Source organism: Vanessa atalanta, chromosome 10, assembly GCF_905147765.1.
Source record: "Vanessa atalanta chromosome 10, ilVanAtal1.2, whole genome shotgun sequence".
NCBI lineage: Eukaryota > Metazoa > Arthropoda > Insecta > Lepidoptera > Nymphalidae > Vanessa > Vanessa atalanta.
This window is the reverse complement of record NC_061880.1, coordinates 5,584,208-5,602,551: the sequence shown is the minus strand read 5'-3', so window position 1 is coordinate 5,602,551 and position 18,344 is coordinate 5,584,208. Positions and strand designations below refer to the sequence as shown.

At 28.8% G+C, this 18,344-nt stretch overlaps 1 protein-coding gene across 3 annotated transcripts in view; it reads right to left on the bottom strand.

Annotated features, from left to right (window-relative positions):
* LOC125066991 (serine proteinase stubble) overlaps nt 1-18,344 on the bottom strand; it is a 117,525-nt gene that overhangs the window by 43,106 nt on the left and 56,075 nt on the right. For 2 of the 3 annotated variants that reach the window (XM_047675344.1, XM_047675342.1), the window contains exon 3: nt 7,045-7,143. In XM_047675344.1, coding sequence (XP_047531300.1) covers nt 7,045-7,143 — 99 coding nt within the window. The remainder of the gene's footprint in view (nt 1-7,044; nt 7,144-18,344) is intronic. The other variant, XM_047675343.1, reaches the window with a different exon arrangement.

The window sequence follows — 18,344 nt, the reverse complement described above, 5'->3', positions numbered from 1 at the left end:
TACGCAAACATTATGTAAAGTATGAACCGAAAAATGATCGATGATTAATAATAACTCCACTAGAAAGACAAATGTCTAATGATCCTGGTAGTACTCGTAAGTTTTCACTTCCGTTATTATTAAATATAGATAGATGAAGATATTGGCGTTGTAAGAAATTTTGATAATTACTTACATTCTTTTTCATTGTATCACAGGCTTGCATTGAACTGCAATCATGTGAAGGGTTGATCTGGCCTAGGATGAAACGCGCTTACCAAAAAATATTGGATTTACTCTACCTCGAATAATATTAGGCTTATATTGTTAAGGAAACAATTTTAATAGTATTAGTCTTATTCTTTAAATAATTGGTAAAGCCTTATAAGTTTAATATTATAAACTATTCATTATAATATATATAGCAATGGTGATTTCGAAAAATCCTAACAATATATTAAGTAAGTATCGTTATAAGAACTTTACCAATTTTCACCAATAATTATAATGTTGAATTCTACATTTAAATATTTTAAAATGTTATATTATTTTTTTATACTTATATGTTCTTTTAATAAGATTTTTTCTAAATTGATGTATACCTATCAAAATCTTAGGACATGGTCATCCTACAGCTGAGGCCGTCAATCGTGGAAGCTCTTAAAATCTCATCTCTCTGTAATTTGTACGAAAGTGAAATCTATACTTTCTTAGTATTTGACACATATGGGTTAATAAATTCACTTTCGTAACCTTCTCAGGGCTCGGTTAGTGTTAAAAAGTAAAAGTTACTCATAATTGCCTCCACTTCAGGGCAAGCCTGTATAATTATCATGGTTTATACGACCGGCGAAAGTGTTTTCTTAGATTTTCATTGAGATTACTTCTTTACGGTTATAATTAAAACTTTTATTATGCTCTTCATGTGTTTTATAGTGACTTCGATTGACCGAACATAATTAAATATGTATAACTTCCAAAATTTAAAAAGAATGTTACTTTTAGTTATAAATTTAATCACAACAGTTATATAAACTCTTTGGTTAAATACTTATTTAGAAAATGTCATGACACAGAGTGTATAATACAAGCTAAACCAGAAATACACAGAATAAAAAATATAACAGCGATGACAATCAATTTGACGTCTAACAATTACTTGACAGGTATTTCAAAAACCAAATGTAGTATCATAATTTCGTATTTTTGGGTTAAAATAATGTAGTTAATACACTATGTTTATATCTAACTTTGTAAATCCTCTGTGACGTAAGCCCCCTACATAATCATGTTGGCTTCATCAGTCCAAATGAAACGTTGGTTCAGTAGCAAATCATTTTATATCTTGGAATATATTGTTACAGAATAGTTGAATGTAAAACAGAACAGATAGTGTTTTAATTATATTTTCTTGCTTTTAATTTAGCAGAAGATTACGTCTATAACGTATTAAGTATTCACAACCAAGGTATGATAGTTATAGTCGTACTAATAAACAATTAAACGTTTTTCTTAAGTGTCTTTGTCGCGTTACCGACTGACAGTTGTCAGATGTAATTAATATTTAAAACATTGATTATTTTAGGAGTTCAAGACCATTCGCTGTGTGAATGTGACCGTGTGATTCCGCATCCCATATCCTGTTCCTTTGTCCTAAACTTTTTCATCCCATTTACGACATTCTCTCTCCTAAAGTTCCTCGCCCTATAAATGTTGAATGTTTGTTGACGTTTGTGTTTAGTCCATTTTGTTCTTTTTGATGTAAATATATTAAATGTAATAAAATTAAGATATGAATAGTCCAATTGAGTGTTATATTTTAGTATATATAGTTTAGAGTACTAACAATCTATATTAATTTTTAATTACCTTATTATTAACCGTTAATGTTTGTGTTATTCTAGGTTAAGGATTAACAAAGAAATTGCTACTACTATGCTAGTTTTCAAAATTTAATTGAATTGGTTTCCTCAACCGTACCGATCAATCTCTTTCGTGTCTTCTCCATCCTACGTGACATTGGCGAAATAATCTGTGCCCTGTTGGCACAACTATAGGCCGTTAAACTAAGAATTGTATTGAATTGATTATTTTTATGTCTAGCTCGACTGTCAATGCGAAGAATGTATTGAAAAAAATGATCACTAAGTACACATACTAGTAAAGTAGTATGACGTTGAGTTCACATGACGGCAAGTGTTAATTATAGCTAGCACACACACAAAGATATTAAACATGGCCCGCTTGTTTAAGTTATTATGTAGTACGTCACTCTATCTAGTCACTATATCTATCTATATATAAATATAAAATAAAAATTGTCTTTAAATATTGTTTTTTTTTAAATCACAGTCAATAAATATTTTGTTCACACAATCACAAATTAATTTGTTAAATAATAAAACTACGTACTTATTGTAATTAAATTTTTAATTCACAGTATTAATCGCTTCAGTCTTCATTTCAGTAACCTAACCGAAAAATATAAACATGTTTTTAAATATAATGTAATTAAAACTATAACTTCAATATATTTTGTACTATTAATATCTACAGATTTCATTTAAATATTTGTCTGAATATTACAAAATGATCTTAGAACATTAATGTAAGAAATCCCATTGCATAATATAAGAATATGAATAAAGATCTAACAAAAACAAAAAGTCATAGTTTGAAATGAAAGCTTTAGAAGTATTAATTAAATCTCTGGTTCTGAGTAATTTAATGTGAGAAAGAGAAAGTAGAGTAACAGCCTGTTAATTTCCCACAGATGGACTATGGCCTCCTCTCCACTTGAGATGAAGGTTTGGATCTTAATTCACCATACGGCTAGAATGCCGGTTGCTGAATACACATGTGGCGGATTTTTTTTCGATACATTCTGGTTTCTTCACGATGTTTTCCTATACCATCGAGGACAAGATGAATTATAAACACAATTTAAGCACTTGAAACTACAATGGTCCTGAAATTCGGCTCAAATACGCAGTCTTCCTTTAGATTCACGTGAACAACTGTCACTATTAAATAATGAAAGTAATATACATATTATTTGATACACAGATATTTTACAACTCAATACTGTAATCCTTAGCTCTCAGCGGCAACAGATGATCCTAGGATTAAATTCAATCTTCAAGTGTTAAGGGCCCATCAAATACTTTAAAGCTTCTATGCCGCCATCAGACATAAACAAGAGTATAAGCCGGGTTTATGAGCGAAGACGGATAATATTGGCGTATCTGCGATGTACATACATTCCACGACATGACTATGTAACGTAATGAAAACAATATTTCAAAATATTGACGGTGGTAAGCTAAGTATGCTATATTATTATGTCTACAGTTACATATTTTATTTATTTTGGAAGTAGAGTTTTGTCTTCAAAGGTCGATAATTTGAATTTTCGTTTAGTGTTGCCAGTTGTAATAAAATTGTTGTGAGCACAATAATGATTTTATGCAAGTGTTTGATATGTAATACAATGAACGATTTTTATAAGAAAACTGGTTCTGTTAAATTTAAAGTTATTGTTACTTTAATTAAACCTCTTTACTACAAAAATCGTGACATTTCTGATAACACGTGTAAATAAATAGGGAATACCTCGGTTAAATAATAAAACTATGGATACACATATCCACATATGTTTTAATTCGTCATTATTTATATTGGATTATTTGAATTCGATATACAATTCAAAAAAATAAGAATCGTAATATTTATGTAATAAAAGTAAACTCCAAATGTAAAAACATGTTTGCTCGTATTCAGTTACTGTTTAATACAAATATAAGTTTATAGCATTGAAAGTGCTTAAACTCATTATGCAAGAGAGAGTCGAGTCGACTCGATCATTCGGAAATAAAATGCATCGTAATAAAACTAAAGAAAGTGTATCTTTAATGTTTCAACGTGAAATGTACCAATGCAGAGTTTAATAAACGATGATTTTATTTCCCAAATAAATGTTATTCTAATAAATACCTAAACCTTACCTTGGTATTGTTTAAAAGATAATTCCATTTATTTTTAGAGATTTTTACGAGGTTGAGATTTATAGAGGCTTTCTTTTTTACAACTCCCAAGTGCGACACAACCTGATACTTTGTAGGTTCTTAGTCAATATAATCATACGTTACGCATAATTTTCATTGGAAAGTTTATTATAAGACTTTTTTTTCATTTAAATATACACACAAAACTCTTAAGGCTGTACTTAAGTCTTATAATATTATATATATTTTAAATAACTATTTGATATATTTTAATGTAAATGTTTGTTTCTATAAGTCTAATGATGTTTTAAAATAATAATAATAATAATGATATATTTTAAATAGATCTTCAATATAAAGTTATTCAAAATGATTATTGCCTTATTAATTCAATGCATGTTTTGGAATACATTAAAGCTACAAACTAACTAGACTGCCACAGCATATATACAATATACAGCTCTTTCAAATGTCAATTTCCAAAGATTTGTTGATCAACTCAAGTATTAATTATTGACAATGACGATCATATACGACTCGTTTGGTAGTAACATGTTATATTAATTTAGTCACATCTACCTATTGAAGCGGTGTGGTGGAATATGCTCCAAATATTTTCCTTAAGAGGGGAGGTGGTCTTGGTCGAGCATTGGGATGTCTAGATGCTATTACTTTACTTTTACTTTATATCCCAATAAACTCAAGTTCTTGCTAAATACCATTAAACTATCAACAATTTATTAGACATAATAAATAGAGAGTATTATTAGTGACCACTTTGTAGATACAATTTATATATAAGTACCAGCTAGTGAATTTAGAATATTCGAAACATTTGCTCATGTACAGATATCGATCTTAATAATCGTCTACTTACACGAGTTAATAATTAACTATTAATTACCATACATATGCCTATAATTTGAATCTCGCATCTAAGATACCGACAGCATAAAAAATATAATTTGTGTCGATTCGATGATTCGAATTATCGCGTGATATTAGCAAACACAAATCTTATAATTAGGTTGTATATCAAAACATTTGAAACTCGGTAGTCTTCGGCGCTACGGAATGTGCAGCACCCACTTCGCATCTTTTGTTTCCTAAAAAAACAATCTAAGCTTAAAACGACAAGCCTTTTATAAAATAGAGTGTTCGAAAAAAAAAAAATCATCATCGTATTATATTGGCCAATTTAAATCGCTCGTATTACACAAGTCATATTTTCTGGTAAAGTTAAGTATAATAGTAAACATTACGATCGGTACATCGTACCGATATTCTTAGACAATGCTTTAAAGAATTTTTCCAATTAATCATGTTCAACAAAAGTTTAAAATTAATAGGAGTAAACAAACATTGCAAGTTATATAAAAAAAATCTCTTATAAATAAAAATAAGTGTAAGGGCTGTGTATTATCTAAATCTTAAGCTGCCTCGTGTATTATCCATATATCTCGCACGCGGATCACGTCAGACCAATCTTAGTTCACTTTCGTTTTGAATAATTTCGTCGATCTTTCAACGCTCAACCAACCGTGAGTTGTCGTAGTTATACTTTCGCTTATATGTGTATATTTTTGAACACAGAATACTTATGAATAGGAATAAGCGATGCAATGAAAGGTCGTATATTATTATTAATAAATTTATTTGAATGGTTTGTCAGGCATTCAAAAGATCTTTATCGTTTCAATGACATTTTGGTATTGGAATGTTTTTAACATTCAATTGATAGTGAATGAAACTTTCGAATATTCATTCAACTTGAAATATGTTACATAGCTTTCTGGTACGATACAAAACTGAAGTATTGTCGACCACAGATTCTTTAATGTATTTTCTAAAATAAATAAAGGAAGCAAATTATTTCTAAACGGAACGTCAATTATTTTAAAGACAAACTTAATACTCATTAAGAGTATTCATTCGAATAAGTCGTAATTAAATCAAATAGCTCGAAACGAAGTTATTTCAATTCGTCTATCTCTAATATCTTTATAAAATACTTAATATAATAGATTAATCCTTGATTCTTCCTTGATGAATCCTTAAATTGTTTTTAAAGTTCGATTAAATCATGAAAAATTAATGAATTTGAAAATTTTAAATCCACATAATTTTTTATAATTGTATATCAAACACAATTCTCAACAGCTTTCATTATTCGAAATTGGTTGAATAGTACGTTTCATGTCATTTCCATGACATCTTGTTCAGATGTTGTTTGTGTCGAGACGTCAGATCATATCAGAGATGAACACGCCGTAGCTGTAATAGACCTTTGTTGAATGTTTCTTTTTGTTAGATATCTCATGTCACTCAGATTAATGTATACGAATCACTGCGAATCGAATTTGGCGTCTGTTCAGAAAATTTGAATAAGGAAAAATAACTTTAGTCTGTTCCTCGAAAAATTTTTGAGATGTTTCGCCTTTTTCATTACCTTATTAATGCAAGATTACTATCAGTTTTTGTCCGATAGCTTTGCCAATTTAGTTTATCAATTATGCGTATTATTTTTTATTAAATAATCTCGAAGTATATAAAATGATCTCTTTATATTAGATATTATAATAAAATCCGCCAATAGTATAATATTTGTTACATTTTTGTGTTTATTAATCAATATCATCACCCATTGTAAATTTATGTTTATAAAAAAGTGTCCAGTGGTAAGTTATAAAAAAAATGCACAAATTTACCTTACTCGGTATTATATGAATACAGAACATTTATCCACTCGTTACTAATTTAAGGTAATAATACATTTAAACATGTTAAAATTCTTATATTATAAGAATCAACTCAATCGTTTCAATATTACAAATAAGTACGATAGCAAATTTTAAAACGAACATTTGCCTCATGAAGATGACTACCGTTGTCTTTTCTAAAAACTTGGAGCATTAATCGAAAAAATAATTACACTAGATTGACTAATAAGAATAACGTGCTAACTAAAGTAGTATTACATTTTTATATCCCTAATAATTGAGTGTAGTACACGTGCATTTTTTGTGTGAAAAGACTGAAAGTAGTGCGTAAGAATGCTTACTGTAAAATAGCTCACCGGTGCCCGCCCGGGGCGAGGCTCGAGCGGGCGCGTACAGCGCTAACAGCGCCAGCGCCCACCACCATGACATCACAACCACACCTGAAAATAAATAAAATATAATTTAATCGATTTAAAATTAAAGAAATAAAAGAAGTTTTATTGAAATTTGCATTAACTAGAATTTAACATACGAAGTTCGCATGAGTCCTAAGAAATTATTTTTTCATGATGATTTTATTATCACCATAGATAAAGATAGATCGTAAGTTATCTTTCTCCTGACCAAAAAGATCTACAGTAGCTTGAACAAATTACTTACACGATAAGTTGTCTGAATTATTACAAAGCATCTGCGATTCATGGTTAATTTATTTCAATTCCGATAAAACGTCTCGCTGATGTTTAGAGCGACATGGTAGCATTAAATCTTTTAGAGTTTAGTCTTTATCATAAAAGCCTGCTTTATTTTTATAATCCTGTAATTAATTACGCAAAGTCAGAAAAATACATTATAAATTTAGTTAAATATGGTGGGACTTTATCAAACCAACTTTTATTTGTGCAGCTATTATAAGATCAGAGCATTTTTATTTTTATTCATTCACTTAATTTTATCTTCGAAATCACAAATTCTATAATATAACAAGACATGTTGCTATTGAACTAGCGTAGATTTTTAATCGATTAGTTTTTTGCTGTCCCGGATAATACTTGTTTTCCGTCGTGTTAAGGATAGCTATATTAAAGGAAACACATAATACCAAAATGTCTCAATGGCCTTTTCAAGGTTTTCACATTCAAATATTGTTCTTAAAGGTCTGAATATCACAGCAACCAATTTTATAAGCCAATAGTTATACAGAGTGTGTTTTTAGATACGAATCTTGTCTCAATTTATTTTTCAAACCAATCGAATTTAAATTGAATTTAAGATTTATTCCTCATTCAAGTGTTCAGATTTGTTGTCCCAGTTTTAAATACGGTTAGCTATAAGTTCGATAAGCCTAACTAGAAAGCACTTGTTTACGTCGGCCTGGCGTAGTTACTCTGATAAGGGATTTATTTCGCATAACCGGGTCGTGAAAAGTGGGTGAAAATATTGATTATATTATGTCGTTTGCATTTTTTTTTTCAACTGTAAAATCAGTATTAAATATCTTCAATATAGTTACGTTCGTTACGTTCGAAAACTTTTCAATAAAGATAGATATTACGTACTTCTACTTTATTGTCTGTTAACTTTTGGAAGGCTTTTATTCATAAACAAATTTTATATTCATAGATTGAGTTCTTATGAAAAACGAATAAAAAACGGAAATAATCTAAAAAACTTGGATCGAACCTTGATAAGCACCATTGAATTTTCATATGCGTATTTGTGTTTTATGTTACTCTTGCATAGTTCAAGCATTTAAGTTTTCTAACAATATATATAGCAATTAATAAATAAATAATAACTTACTTTTTATTAATAAACGCAACCATAATTTTATAAAAATACTTGTGAACTTAAACATCATGATAGTTCTAAAGAAAAATAATGAACACGTAAGGCGTCAAAAGAACGTTATATTGGAAGCAGAAATAAGCACGAATTTTCCTTTGTGTAGGAGTTTGAAAACTATATTTTCCTGTCGTCGTGATTGAAAATGACATTACTACAAAACGCTAGGAAATTGTATTGTTTTCAAAAATAACCTTTCGAGAAACTACATTTGACAACACAGATTTAATATCTTGAGACGGCGCGGTGGGAGAAAAGAACTCGTTTTCTTTGTAGCGAGATTCGGAACTTGAAACAATTTACTTGATAAATTGTACTTTGTCTCGTGTAGTTTTTCTCACGATCATTTAAAATCTACATCAAATATGATTTAAGCGCGTCGAATTTTTGAGAAATTAAGTGGTCTGAGTATGTTTTTTAAGCCAAACAGTTCAAGCAAATATTTAATTAATACATTTAAGTAAGGTATTATATATTATGTTGTTATGTTCAGTTCAGCTCAGTTCAGTAATTAATTTATTCAGTTTACATAATTATTTCAAAGTTAAGAGACTTCATACGTTTTCAGGTTCAAATTTATTTTTAAATTTCTGAATTCATATCACGAAAGGCACATACGTTTTCCTACCCTTATTATCTGCAGGTACGAGAAATGCCAAGTATCCCCCACTTTCACAAACTTGGACTACGTACAATTGTCGACAATTTTAGTTCCAGAATTTCTTCTTAATACTGCTTCCATTCAATTTTTAATATTTTGTTTATTAATGGTAAAACGCACACAAGTTATTTTTAGTTGACATTAAAACAAAAACATATTTTACGTTAAGTGACTAGATTTTATAAAGTTATGTTTCCGAAAAAAAAAAAAATTCATTCCACTATGATGTTATTAGTAAATAATTTTTATTTTTAAGATTACTATTGTCACTATTAAAAAAAAAACAGCTAAAAGTTGACCTCGTTCAATAAATGCGTGAGTCTGATACTTATCTTACTTTAATTACCTTGATAATACGAAAGAGTATGTTTTGCTCGTTTTTGATTCATATGGAAGAAAGTGGTTATCTTTTTTGAACAAGTACAAATTTCAAGTGATTTAATATTTAGAGTTTACTAAATATAAACAGATCTATTAGCACAAGTTTAAAGTGCTTATAAACAAACTCTTCGTTATATCCCCTTTAAGGCATTAACAAATAAATCAATAAATTCGAAGCGAGGATTCGCTGGCGCTCAATAAATCTAATTCAAGAGAACGTTCGTCTTCTTACTGAATAAGGCTGACACTTTTACAGTATACACTATGAAATCTTAAGTAAAATTTATTTGTAACGTTGGAAAATATAATCGAAACCCTATAAAATCTAATGGAATACTTATTATCTATGTTACACTAAAATAATCTAAAATATTTTTATGAAATTATTTTTATTTACAGTACACCAAGGCGAATTGAAGTATATGTCCCACTGAAAATCTTAACCCTACTCAGCTCATCATAGCCTTGATCTTTAATACCATAAAAATAAAACGAAATTGAAATTACGAAATCTTAACATTCGCATCAACTTTCGAGTAAAATGAGGTCACCATACCCCAGTTTATTCTTAAATATACGTTTCTAGAATAATAAAGAAATCAAAACAAACCCATTTGCTGCTTCTCAAATATCAAATAACATTTACTCGACATCAAAAACCAGCTTTTATTTTACCCCTTTTGTAAATAAGACGATAGGATCAAATAAACCCGACTCATAAAGGAGATTCGGTTTATATGAACCGCATTCCTCTTTGTCATACATTAATATACATTTCTGTAAACAACAACACAATGTTTTATTAATGGAATTTACCAAGAGCAAACTGAACGTTTGAAGATGTCATGTATCAACACGTCAAGTTAACTTGACCGAATAATAAATTAAAATCTCATGTCAAAAAACATCAATAAATAAAGCATAATAAAAAATTAATGATAAAAAAGCGAAAAGATAAATATGTATTAATTTAATAGCACGTTATTAACATAAACTCAGTAATTGAAATGTTGGAAAGAAGTACTGAGAGAACTATTGAGTTTCTTGCCGATTATTCTCGGTAGAATATATTTTCGGAACCGGTGGTAGTTCTACATTTAATTTAATACTTTAACATGAAGATTAAAAAGTGTTTTTATGACTCTTCAGCTGTGTTTTACTAACATTCCGATTTTTTAAATGAATATTTTTTAAAATTTTACCTTTTTTTTATCCGGCTCACTTACTGTTAATATTAACATACATTTTATATTTAAATGAATGACACTTTTTAAGTGCAATCACATTATTTAATAAAAACGAATTTAATGATATTATTTTAGTATTACATCGTCCCATTGGACTTGCTGCGCCTGAAGGCGAGGGAATTAGACGGAACCTGCGTTTGCGCACGTATTCGTGTGCACCAATAACCCCTGCAACTATATTTAGGAAGCTAGTCACCGTGGCAAAATTCGGTCTCTATTTGGCTCTAAAATGGAAACATTGCATTTACATATTATAAACTCAAAAATCCTTTCTCAATACAATATGGCAAATAAATTAGTTGAGAAAGTCTATACCGGTAATTTATCAGATCATAAAGTTAAGCGTATATTTAATAAACGTTTATTATAAAACAATATTCAGTGAAATTCACTTTTATCCGAAGCGAAGCAGGAAATCGGAAGCGTTTCGAAGCGTTTAGACACAAATTGCGTGCCCACTCATGTTATTACCTCCGAGTGATATTATACTCCCGTCATTAGTCTTATTAAACGCCATTGTCTGTAATAATATTTGTTCCGCTTATTTCATAGCTGTCGGTATAAGGTTTACGCTTCACTATGAATGCGATGATAATGAGATAATATATGAAGTGATTTTAATATGGTCATGAAAAAACGAATAATTTTACACAATATTTAAATAAAATGGCAATTTTTTAAAAACAATATGTATTTTGAAAACATTTTAATTAATCATATTTTAAAACATATATTTAAGATTAACTTGTCTAGTATTATTAAGATACTTAATCTTAAATTAAAGTCATTTCTTGCGATTCCCTTTACTAATTAAATATTATATATTAAAAATAAAGAATCCATTTTGAAACATTAATTTGTAGCATTCAATCATGAATCATTGTTAGGAAATCCTTAAATAACTGTAACGAATTTGAGTACATATAATTTATTTCTTTAACTTACCTATACAAATACGACCGAGACCTTAAGGGCCGAGAGCCCAAACAAAGCGAAAGTAAGCCCATTTTCTTTTGTGTGTGAAAACAGTTACCAGCTATTGGAGTCGAAAGTAAATTATAGTGAACACGTCCCTAAAAATACCTTAACATGCATTTTATTAAAATATATATTTAGAACAATTACTGGGTGGTGTCTGTTCATGGTAACATGTTAAATTAATTTTATTGGTAATTGATTAAAAATCTACAAATAAAGAAATAAACTAATAAAAACATTAAGGAAATATAATTATACGCAACAGTAAAACAGAGTAATATTAAAAAATATATGATAAATAAAATACAGATTAAAAATCAATATCCATGTTTAAAATAAGAAGTATATTGTGTTTTAATTTTTTTTTTTTGGCGACCAGTATCAGACTTATCAAATTCATAAATAAAATGTAATTTATTCGGCATAATTAACTTACATATTTTCAAAATTTCCTAAAAAATAAAAATGTTCTAGAAATAAATGAGCTTAATATAAAACCAACATTGTATATTTAAGTTAACTAAGTTAGGATCACAAAATCTTAAGGCTTCGATTAATATCATGATGTTTAAAACGAGTAGCATTCGTTTCATGTGTAGGCATTTGTATACATCACATTGCTTATCTACTGTCAATGTTAGATCTCACGGAACCAGTATTATAAATTTTCTCGCTTCGTAAAAAACAGTAATAAATTATTTTTATTGTATTATTATTTATGTTATTTGTACTATAATGATGATGCAACGATCTTAGTACACTGTATTAGCTACACTAGCTTAAGAACCCTGTTTTAATAATAATAATTTAATTAATTATGTATTGTTCTTATAACAAATCTTTATGAATTTAGTTTATATTTTAAGTAAACATTTCTTGAGCTTTCAGTACTTAAAAATGAGGAACTGTCTGTCTGTTTTAACAGAGTGACTGTATGTTAAGCACCGTAAAGGTTAACCAATTTATTATATAATTGTAATAAATATTTTTATTTTTATTTGGGAACAATAATGTTTTATTTAAATAATAATAAAACATCAAAATTTAATCGAGTCGTAACATAATTATGTATGTATAACATAAGATTTTTTGATGTATTTTGTTACGAATATATTAATAATGGTCAAACTTCTCCTAAATTATAAACTATAAACCGCTTTCTAATAAATATAAGCATCGTGTGAAACAAAGCCATTTACGCTCAAAATAGTTTGGACAGATATGTCAAAAATTTCATACACATTGTTACCACAATAACACAACCTTTAGTGCGTGAGTCTGGCTCGCGCATGGCCGGTTTTTAGTTATAATTATATATAATATTAGTTCAATGTTAACCTTAGTTAAGTTCATTTGTTTAATAGTAATACTTTAACTATAAGTCTTAAGTAAAATTAAAGTAACAGTCTGTTATATTCCAATACTGGTCAAAGTATAAATACGATTAAGGAAAAGGTAAAGAACTTATCCCACCACGCTGTTCCAATACGGATTAATACACTTGTGGATTTCTTTCATCCGATACATTCAGGTTTTCTCAAGATTATTTCGTTCACCTTAATGAACACAATCAAACTCAAAGGTACTTGGGTTTCGTTTAAGATTCACATGCAAGCCACTAAGGTTATCATATCGGCTAGCTTTAGCTTAGCTAGTATCAATAATACTCGTTCAGGTCGTAACCTAAGTGAAGCGGGAAACTCAAAGTTATAATTCGGTTCACGTCACGGACTGTTACAGTAATTAGTCGAAACGCTTTATTAACATTTAATTTGCATAATTCATGTATTATTAATTTATTGATCATGCTTAAATATGGAATGTAAATTGAATTGTGAAAATGTTGCCAATTCAAAATTATAGGTAATTTGAGACCATTTTGTAAATTTCGCGAGTTACAAAAATTATGATACTAAATGAAGAATCAAATTATCCTTCAATTACCTTCAATGATTTCAATCTGCTATAAAATTTTATAATGTATAGTATAAATATACCAAAACATAAATATTAAAAAACATTTTTTTTTTTTATTTTGAACGATGTTTAATTCATTTCTTGAACTATAAAGTACTTCTGTATTGGAACAGGATAATAAGCTATAACTATACAAATGTTTATAATCAAAATATTTGTATTCATTTAAAACTGACTAAACAACAAAAACTGTTGTATTTGTAATCAAAGTGTTTCACAAACTACGATTTTACATACTTTAAATAACAATTGGCGACCTATATTAACGTAATCTCTTCAACCGGAATCTCTTCAACGATATTATACTAACACACGTACACATCTAAGTTACAGCCTTGTTATACGTATAAATATTTAGACTTTCATGACATTCGTCACAATGTTTTGACAAGAAAATATGTGGTCTCGCTTTCTCGTCGGATGATTGACGCGTTGCTATCAACATTTTGTACTTTCCCATATGTTGACACAAGTGTTTTGTTCGTTTATCTTGCCCTAGTGACGCCGTAAGTACCTATCACCAATAAACATGACAGGGCTTTAAAATGAGGCATTTCGTGTATTTATTTGAATAGTGACAAACTGCCTTACTTCCTCTACTATTATTATTAATACGCAAATATGGATCAAATGGACCTAACAAAACTAATGGCATGCTGTAATTATAAGATTACTTTATTTGTGATATAACTTACCTATACTATGATTTAACATATTTTTTCTATGGTACGGACGTATAATATATCCGTTCAGTATATTTGAAAATAATTTAATATAACTAGCAGAACATTAAGAATTACAAGACAAAAATATTCGTACTGGTTAACAATTTTCCTGGTGAGTGAAGGCATGGAGCGTTTTTCATCAGACTGATCTTCTTCAGTTTGCTATAATCTTGAAAACTCCACAAAGAAATATGCAATTTCCGAAAAAAAATCTCGTATTCTTTTCATTTAGCCGGCTTGGCTTTTAGCCATAACTAATTTTTATTTCCAGTAAGCACATTAACATTTACTGCCGTACAAAGTAGTCGTTGATAACATTTAATTACATTTTATTATCTAGAAAGTCGGAACTTTAATCATTTCTCATCTCGGACGGTGAGAAAAATTCCAAATCCGGTAAACGTTCTCGCGAACTCGTATCAAGATCTGATTGCTTCAAGTGTAACATCAATAGTGTGAATTTAAGTCATGATCTAAAAGAAAATCAAGCAAAACTTGTTTTCAAGTGGCCAATGGCAATTACAAATACAAGTTGAAAAACTAGAATAATAAAAATGGGTTAATTGGTACTAAACTCAATTTCTAATGATTCGATACAATTTAAGGATCGAACAGACTTGCGCAAATTGAAACATTAGTGACAACAACGATAGTGAATTATAAAGCTGTTGCTACATGTATGCATCAAGCGAGATAATATACTCGTACTTTGCAGTTTCTTGGCAGAGGTGTGGCCTGAGATTTACGACTGATTCTACGCTAGGACTACTTTCGTTCCGCTAGGTAGCTCAGGTCTGTTCGAGCCTTTATACGTGTACTTATTACCGTATATAGTTGAATATAACATGGATGAACTCATATTATGTTATGTAGAATAATTTTTAACTGCAAAAAAATAAAAAATAATCGATTAAAAAAACGATATATGAAACATCTTTTTCCTCGACGTTCTGAATAAAATTTAACTCATCCAAATCCGTCTAGCTAATTTTAAGAAATCAGTGCACATCTTTTTATAATTATAAGTGTCACAATCCCCTTGAAGTCGATTAAAAATGAGCGTTATGAAAGTTAGTTAGGTATATTTGAACGATAGTACCATAAAATACCTATACTGTTCAAAAATATAATAAACAATAGATTCATCTTACAATTGAAAGCGATCCTGATTACTAAAAGTTTACTGTACAGTCCTAAGCAGAGCGATCGGATATATGTATGTATGTTTATGATAACAAGTGTGTTGCAGAAAACCCGTTTTTAATAATAATGAACCTGTTCTTAATGTAAAGAAAACAAGTGCGCGTATAAGTCAATATACATGAGAAAATTGTTAAAAAATGTTACATTTAAAAACGTTGCACTCATATTCGACCTTGAAATTACATTCAAACAAATATCTCCGACGAAAGTTTTCTACATATAAAACTGGTCTTTATAATAAAAAAAAACGTATGGTATCGTCGATTAAATTATAGATAAAATAAATCCTTTTAAAAAACCATAGCCAATATAGAAGATCACTTAAGATATTTAAATTTAAAATAATAGGTCTTAAATTACTTAGAACAGGCTTGGCTACGATATCGGGCACGCCCAACCAATGTATAGAATGAACGATCAATACCAATCATGTTAATGATAAACCTACAGTCGGAAGAAAAGCAAGCCTGTTATATAAAATGCTATATTAATTTACAATTTAAAAGTTATTTTAAAAACCCAAATGATAAATGGCCAGAATTTGTTTTCATCTTTCAGTTTTATGTCATTTATTTTAACGAACGACATAAAACTAATTTCATCCGAACGTATTAATAAATTTCAGTCTTTTAGTAAATTAGCTTTTTTATATCATTTATTTACATATCAATTATTAATATTAAGGCCTTAACAATATACATACGAATAAAAATTAAAAATTGTTGCTTTTCAAATCATGACCGCGTGGAATGGTGGCAGGAATACTATCAGCATTGAATCAGCCGATCCTTCTGTCATCAATGGAGGCAATAAGGAGTAGTAGTGCAAAATCTATCATTAAAATGCAAGTTTTGTCTTTATTATTGATCGAATCGCATACAGACTGTTATTTCCAATATACTTTTACATATATTTACATTTTAAATTATATTTTTTAAATCATTCCTTTTTTAAATTTGAATAATATAATCACGATAGATATTGACTGAAGTATTTGATGATATTATAATATTGGATGATGTTAGTAGTAGGAGTAGATGTTAGTGGTTGTTCAGCTAAACACCTATTTCTCTCTTTCTGACATCATTGATTTGACACATCATTGTTAAACTAAGTACCGCTTAAACGACATTAATAGGTAAAGCTGTTATCGATTAAGACACAATACAAAACCTCTTTGGTCCATTTAAGTTTAGCACTAAATGAACATATGTATTTCTTGCGTTCGAGTGAAAATTTAACGATGCAATTCGCAATTTTGATTTCATAGCTTCAAAGCAGAAAGCAATTTATGTGATTTTTATCTTTAGAAAGCGAAATGAGCTAATTGTTCTGTATAGTATCAGTTTTCACGCATATCTGCGTTTGTTTGAACATTATAATGTTAAGGTATGAATTTTCTCCTTTTCACGGCTCGTGTTGAAGATTTAATCGGACCACCCGTTGTAAGCTGTTCCGTACTCACTGTATTTAATATCTCGCTTGCATTACGGTGCGTTTAATTTCGTTCGTTATGAAGTTGATTCTAATTTACATTTAAAACTCCAGTCTATGTTTATATTCTATTATATTCTGTTTTATTTTTATTTTAACTTTATAAATAAATTAAATATTTTAAAATGTATATGGAAATTTATACGAAAGAATTTTTTTCTTTAATAAAATAAACTAAGACATTCTTTCTTAGCTTCTTCATCCCAAAAAATCCTTTCTGATTTTTAATAAATAATATTGATACTATTTTTAATAAATAATCCAATTTGCAGTTCATTGTTCTTAATATTACTTAAACCTAACGAATATACGTAGCAGTTCAAAAAGTTTTATATAAAATTAAAATAAATACATGTCATAGGTATAAGTTACATATATCATAGAGTGCGAGAGAAAGTAAAAAAATAGATGCAATTAAATGTAATATATGGTCATGTACATGTTACAGTTTACAAGCACCAATTACGGACCGTAGAAAGTCGTCCCGGTAAATTTATTAAAACCCATCAGAATCCAATAAACTGTATTTATGATGTACAAAGTTATTACGATTTACGACTTGTTAATTTAGTGGTATTACATACCATGAGTTAAGGAGTTTATGTGAAATCATATTTAACATGTATAAAGAAAGATCTTATCCCCTTTAGGTTTTGTATGTTAAAGCTCATTTTGAGTAAATTATATCGTAGGAAATTTTAGTGTAGAGAATTATCCCAATTGGGATTAGTTACATTGGTACTGTATATTAGACTATAAAAACAGCTTATATATTACATTGAAATATATATTATTTATATTAATATTTGAAAAGTATTAATCCTTGATAGTTCAGTACGTAACAGTATTCAAATGGCCCGGCAAGTTATCTTTTATTATTTATTTGTCTAGATAAGCTTTCAAATCGAAGAACGCATCGAAAAAAATAGTTATACAGTACAAAGTTGGCTCTTTTAGTTGTTTTGTAATGCAACACTATCTAGATATATATATAATCTAAGGTTTTTTTTTTATTTGTATTATTTAGTGTCAAACTATAGAAAATGAGATAAGTAGACAAATAAATACGAATCAGCAGTGTAATAAATATATCTTATATCGTCAATGCGATTGGTAACTAAGATGTTATG